General features: G+C 38.6%; 1 protein-coding gene across 1 annotated transcript; it reads right to left on the bottom strand.

Moving 5' to 3' along the window:
* Positions 1-268: 268 nt before the first annotated feature.
* Positions 269-4378, bottom strand: PSMA2 (proteasome 20S subunit alpha 2; the record flags this gene model as incomplete). Its single annotated transcript, XM_010175892.1, has 7 exons — positions 269-689; positions 772-829; positions 1412-1485; positions 2551-2632; positions 3018-3140; positions 3550-3682; positions 4302-4378. Coding segments are annotated over 7 exons (664 nt in total), but the record flags the coding sequence as incomplete, so codon positions are not given.
* Between the last annotated feature and the right edge of the window lie 2654 nt (positions 4379-7032).

Raw genomic sequence — 7032 nt, 5'->3', positions numbered from 1 at the left:
TGGGAAGACTGTTCTGCCTCTTTGTGAAAATACATGATTTTTTACACTAGATAAAACCATTTTTGGAAGTTTAACTTAACATTTAAATAACATTCCAAAGTGAAAAAATTATCCCATCCACTCAAAATTTAAATTCTTTAAAAGTAGATCTAACATGAGTTCAACATGGCTGACATGTATGTGGAAAATTCTCCTTCAACAACAAAGATACTGAAATTTCAGCTTTATGCAGATAAACAACCTGTGATTAAAGAGACACACAGACACCTTCCCCAAAAACACTGGCCTTCAAATTTTATTCTCTAGCCTTTTTCAAGCTGTCATTATAACTTTACATTTTGTACAGTATTTTGTGTACAAAGGTTCCATGTATCAAGGGAAATGATCACCTGTAATGAGATTCCATGTATTACAATATTAGGACTGTTGCATTTATAACCATGATGTTTTAAAAAAATCTCTCAAGACAAACCATGTAGAAATAAGTATGCAAAAACTGCAAACAAAAACATTTAAGTAGCCAAAATTAAAAAGACCTTTTGTGTGAATCACACAGTCTTGCTCGGTTTCTACTAGGCTATTGCAGCCAAGTAGTCCTTAACCTCGGTTGGAGTGAGCCTCCTAAAACCAGCCTCGTTACAGATGCCAACTTCAATGTTGTCTTCTGTCATCTGCCCTTCAAAGCTCTCCTGTCGAAGAAAATACAGTTCAGGGAATCAGATCAGTGATGTTGGAACAGTAAGAAACTTACTGCTTAAATATTTTGCTGACCTTTAGTGTTAAGATCGCCGTATGAATGGCATCTTCAAGCTCCAAATCTTCATTGTATCTGGAAACAGAAGGGCATGTATTTCACCATGGGACAAAGATCTTCCCAAATCCTAACAAACCCCATCTCTAAAAACCCAAACACTACTAAAATCTTCCTATTTCTCATACAAATATTATTTGTAAGTACTGTGGTATTAATATTCAAAGCTATTATTTGTTAAAAAAAAAAACCAAACTATTTTTCCTACTGACTAACACTTAGAACAGTATTTCTGCAAATATGTTGAATATAATGTTTATCGCACTGAAATAATTCTCCATAAACACAAAAGTTGATGTTTAAATACATTCTCCATAAACACAAAAGTTGGAGTTTAAATAAATCCTCCATAAACACAAAAGTTGGAGTTTAAATAAATCCTCCATAAACACAAAAGCTGGAGTTTAAATAAAGCAAATTTCTTGTGCATGTGTAAATAAGTAAACTGGAAGCATCATATCTCAAGTATCTTAAAACTCTTTTCTAATAATCTACAAGTGTGTATTTTTTATCTGTCTGTTTTATGTGGAACCCAAACAAAAGGGATGGTACCACAGAATCACAGATGCTATCCTTTCAGACCAGTATCAAATAAATTACCTTTTCTCAAGGAACGTTTTCCCATTGACGTAATTTTTCCCCATTGCTGTTGCTTTCCATGCAAAGTAAGCTCCCTGCAAAAGCAACCATCTCTTGAATTGTTTTGTGTAACTTAGTCAAACATCACATATTCAATTCCTTGGTAAAAAGTACAGAAGCAATTATGAAAATAATGAATGTTCTGAGGCTAGAGGAGACTATTTTGGACCACATTCAGACTAATTTGATATGGAAACATATGCTGTGAAAAGGCACAAAACATTCGTATAGGGCTCCACCTCTTTTCATTCTCCCACTGCTTTGGAAGATTAATTCAGAAAGTCGTTAGTGTAGTTTCTATTTGGGATTCCTTAAGTAGAAATTGTATGTTTGCCCTTAAGAATGAGCACAGATCTTTCTTCTTTTTTTTTTTTAGATTAAGTAATGTAAACAACTTCTTGCAAATCAGCCACTGGATTTATCTTAGCTACTCACAGGGTATTCAGACATCACTTCTATTCTCTCCTCTGACACAAAGACCTCAGCAGTTCTACGCCTCAATCACATTGCCTGACACAAGGCATCTGCATTTTGCTTTTTACATTTGAGCACCAGGTAAGTAACTCAGATTTCTGAAGCTTATCAATGACCACCACAGTGAACGTGTGTTTGGTTTGAGGTAAAGCCTCACAACTCACGCACGCATCAAAGAAGTGTTTTCCAGAAGTGCGGGGCACACACAGCAAATAAACCTCACTTAAATTAACCACCATCATTAAATACTAAAGCACAAGTGTGACATTTCACAATGCAACACATTTAGCCTAACTTTCACCCAGTTTAGGGAACAACTACTTGAGCAGCATATTTTTTTTTCCCTAGTACCTGCTGCAGAATGCCACACTTGCTGGCACAACCAACTAGGTGGCCAGGCATTAGAAGGGATGGTGATCTCCCTCAAAAATAGTAGGAACATGCAGGCACAGAATGATCCAGGCTTTCTCCAAACACCTGCTGAGATGGCTCATCCTCACTTCTCAAGTTATGTTAAGGGGTCTTTTGTTCTAGCTCTGAATTCTTCTTCTCTTCACAGAAAGTATTTCATGAGCACATACAAAGTTTTAGATGTCTTATGGAATTTACAAACCTAAGATACTTACAGATGGATCGGACTGAAATAAATAGGGCCGCCCTTCATTCCAGCCACATATTAGCAGTGATACACCAAAGGGACGGACACCGCTAGAGGCAAAAGAAAAAACAAACTTAAAAAAAATAAAAAATAAAAAAATCACACTTGATATGTGAAATTTATTCAATTAAAACCAAATATTTTGGATGTGTTGACCTTTATCCAAACGCTTTCCCCAGCCCAGAGCTGTGATTAGGAATGATCAGTCAACCAGCAGCACAAAACCAAAAGAACGCTGCCCTGTCTGACGTGTCGTGTCAGACATGCTGGTGAGTTAGTGCTCCTCCTGCTGGCCCCACCTTCTGTGGACATTCTTCACTGAAAAAATAACTGCCTTTTCGACCCCAAAAAAGTGAATCACCGGGTAGTTGTTATTCCTCACATTTAAACAACGTGATCTTTCTAAGCAGCTACAAAATTGAGCAAACCACATACCCAGACTGCGTGTATTCCTGCATCACTGAAGCAATTCTCTGTACTAGCTGAGCTGTTGGAATGGGCTCATGATAAACCAAGTAATATTGCTGGGCCAGCTTCCGAGCTCTGTGCACGAGCACTCTGAAAACAGAGACAAAATTAGTGTGTCAAAGAAATCCGAACGAGTTGTTACAAATACAAAGGAAAACTCATAATAAATACTAGGCTAAGGAGTTATACACCAACCTAAGACAAGAAAGGCTGTGCTGGGTTATCTTTATCAACTGAGTAACCTCTGAAATACTTAAACTGAAACTCAGGTTAAATTACACTGCTCTTCTTTCCCTTACTCATTCTTTAGATAGAAGGATACTTCACAAGGTGTTGAATATATTAAGAAAAAATTTAAAGTTAATTTCATCTACAGTGTAATACAGTGTATTATGCCATATACTTAAACAGAAATAGCTAGTTGCTGTCTGTTTCTGTTTCTTAAATTTCTTGTATGAAAATGCATCTAAATGGGTATGAAACAAAAATATTTTAATACCTGTAATCTGGACCCATACCACTGTACACTAAACCTATATGTTTGGTAATTGGTTCTACTTTGTGGACGCTCCTTTCATCATAAAGGATGGATTTCTGCTTCTTCTCAGTTGCCAACACCACTCCATTTGCAGCTGGAAAGGAATAAGATTTATTTATTTTAATATTAAATAAATTATGGAAAGCAGTCGAAACACAGAACAAGTTTATCCGACTAGAAAGAATTTTGCTCCTCCCTTTTGAAAACCCTTCAAGTTTACAGTCACATTAAACAGAGATACTTTGCTGAATCCACCCAACGCATCATTTCTCATTTTAAATAATCACACAGCTCCTATAATCCCACTCTAAAGAACCTCAAGCACATAGTAATAACTGAGCAGTTGAAGTAACTTTTTGTGTAATTTCTATATATATGGGCACACAGCTGGAGTCACTTAATTAAGAGCCAGAAACACTTAAAAAAAAAAAAGATATCTACTTTACCAGCTGAGTGTCTCCAAAATCACCCAAGCAATTTTCTTCTAGTACAGAGCTCTATGCTCCCCTCTTTCTTTATAAAAAATAATCATGTTTGAGGGAGAAAAAAAAATTAAACCCACTCAGACATGTGCAAAATGACTTGAAAGAAAAACAAAATATGTAATAGAAAACAAGATGAAGAAAGATTAATTACATAATCTAAACTATTTCAGCTCTCTTAAATGGCACCCAGAATCCCAAATCCTTCACTGGAGCAGTTATTTAACGTACCTTTAATCCCGACTGATGGAGCTCCTGCAGCCACTGCAGCCAAAGCATATTCGATCTGAACAAGCTTTCCTGAAGGACTACAAAGGAAAGTGCAAAAGTAAGGCTAACATCATTCTGAGAGGCTCAAATCTGTCCTATAACCATCTGATGCTAACTTGCTTTTTTTACATCTAGCATCAGCACAGTCTAATCAGAATTTTTATAAAAAACAAACAAACAAAAAACCCCCAAAACACTAAACCAAAAACCCACAAGTCTGCAGATTCATAACAGTTTCTAAAAGAACTGGACTGGTTCAGCACAGAAAACAGCAGCTAAGGTTAAAGTAAAAAGCCCAGAGGTTGAAGACAAGATATTAACTATGGCAACCTGGGTATGTGACAGAGCTTCTTGGTAAGAGGAATTTGCCAAGAACCACACAAAGCAAAAGAACAAGCTGATTTTTGCTACTTGAGTTGCAGTGAGTTTTCCTACAGTTTTTAATTCCTGCTCCTGAACTGTTGGATATGACATCAGCTGCTACGCAGTGCTACTGGGAGACTGGCACAGCACCTGCCTACAACCCTGATGAAGGCTCATGTGTCTCGGACAGGGAGCGTGACTGGGATGCAGGCTGAAGGAGAACAAATCCATTCTCCAACTTTATACCATTTTAAACAAGTTTTCCACTCAGTGGGGAAAATCTTCCTACTGAAATGGCATCACACATGCAGCTTGCAAAAGTTTTCAAGACACTGATGTTCGCTGCTGAAAGGTAGGAGCAAAACACAGCTCCTCTTTTTGACAGCACGCTAAGCCCACGTCAGGTCAATGGCACAAGACAGAAACAGCTCCCATTCCATCCCCAGGTATTCCTGCAGTTTGTCCTTCTGGTAACGGATGCAGAATCATCAGAACAGAGCAGCAGGGCGGGCTGACAAGGTAACTCATCCAGAATGAGGGGGATCGAGGGGTCCACGCTCCATCCCCAAGGAAAAGGAGAGCACAGAGCCAGTCACTCACTGGATAAATGATTTTCCCAGTGGGATCTATTCTCTGGGCTGTATTTCAGACACTGCTGTTTTAACAGATGCAGAAGTATCTGTTAGATACTATAGAAAATTATAATAAGATAGAAATAAAATAGAAAATTATATAAGTCAGTGCTTAGAGGAGCTGGAAAAAACAAAGCAAAATTAATCAATAGCATAGTTATTTATACACTGAGTAAACAGAATATACAGGTGACAGAGTAATAATTCCAGCTCCTCCATTACAAAATACTAACAAACTAAAACATGAGTTTCCCATGCCAGCAATTAAAATACACAGAGCATGAGCAAAATATTTTAAAGGTAAGCAGGAACTACAAGAAATAATTCTCAGTACAAGGAAGAGGTGGATGAAGGACAGCGTTAAGCAGGTGTATTTTCTTCCATGTGAATGTAAGAATCAAATGGCTTCAAGTTTCAGAGTTTCTGTACAGCACAAGAAGTTTGTAACGCCCTTGGGAAACCATTTCCAAGAGCTAAGAAAGAATTCAACCTGCTTGAGTAAAGCAGGCATGTCTGCTGCCTCCATCCACTAAGAAGACTTTTTCCCCCTAGTTTTAGATTTAACCGCTTCATTTGCTTAACTGCAACAAGCCTTTAGTAACCTACTTTGCAATTACACAGCATTTACTCCTCTCTGAGATTAAGGGGGCACCTCACCGAAAGCAGCACAAAGATTTCTGCATGCCATTTTTCTTTTTATGTGTAGAATATAAGTCTACATAGTGTGATAGTTCCCAAAAAGAGTGGCAAGTAATTGACTTTTTGCTGAATTAACCTTAAGTGCAGGTACTAGAGTAACACTTTAATAGATACAACTCCAAGAGCTTATTCATTCTGTGTGTGCAACCATCCCACACCTACCCTGTGCACACAAAGTACAAGCAGAGTGCAGCCTGCAAAGCACAGCAGGAAGGAAAATAAACTCTTTCAATCTCAAGGCACCACAGCTCAGCTATCATCACATTTACAGGATTATTACCCAGCCTGAAGCATGCGTGTGGGGAATGTTTTGCCAATAGTCAGGGCTGACAAAAAGGGCACAGACACCAACTTGAGAATAAAAACAAACTTATTCTAGTTTACAGCAGGGGAAAAAATAAAGGAATAAGCGAGGTACAGATGTAAACAGGGTAATGCACTTGATCATCACTGTGTAAGAGAACGCACAGTGATTGAGAAAGATTCATCATCAATTGCCCAAACACTGATCATCACCCCGATCCCGTGCAGCAGCTGGGAGCCCTGTCACAGGGAAGGATCTGGAGCCTTTCCCCAGCAACTGGGACATCCTACGCGGTGTGTCCACTCGTAGGTGAGGTCTCCATCTTCGCTGTGAGAGGGTCCTGCTTTTATACCATCTAACAAACAAATGAGACAGAAAGGCATGGGAACATCTGGTGGGTGAGTTTCACTTCACATGGGTGCCCCCCAGATTTGGCCAGGATCCAAGATAGGTCTCAGAAGCCGCTATTTTGATATACAGCACCTGGCTTTGGATTGTAGGAGGAAAAATCTCACGGGTGCCTTTCACACTGTTGTAATACAGGTTGCAAAGTTCACTCAAAAGCCGACTTTCATTTAAGGTTTATGCTTTTAGCCTTTGTATATCAGGGACCCTCATTTTGGTAAATCATTTCACAGAGCACTCGCTATAAGGCACTACCAGTGACAACAAGATTCCAGCAGCATTTGGCCAA

The sequence above is a fragment of the Antrostomus carolinensis genome, unplaced genomic scaffold (assembly GCF_000700745.2).
Source record: "Antrostomus carolinensis isolate BGI_N321 unplaced genomic scaffold, ASM70074v2 scaffold23969, whole genome shotgun sequence".
Classification (NCBI taxonomy): Eukaryota; Metazoa; Chordata; class Aves; order Caprimulgiformes; family Caprimulgidae; genus Antrostomus; species Antrostomus carolinensis.
This window is presented reverse-complemented; position numbering and strand designations above follow the sequence as displayed.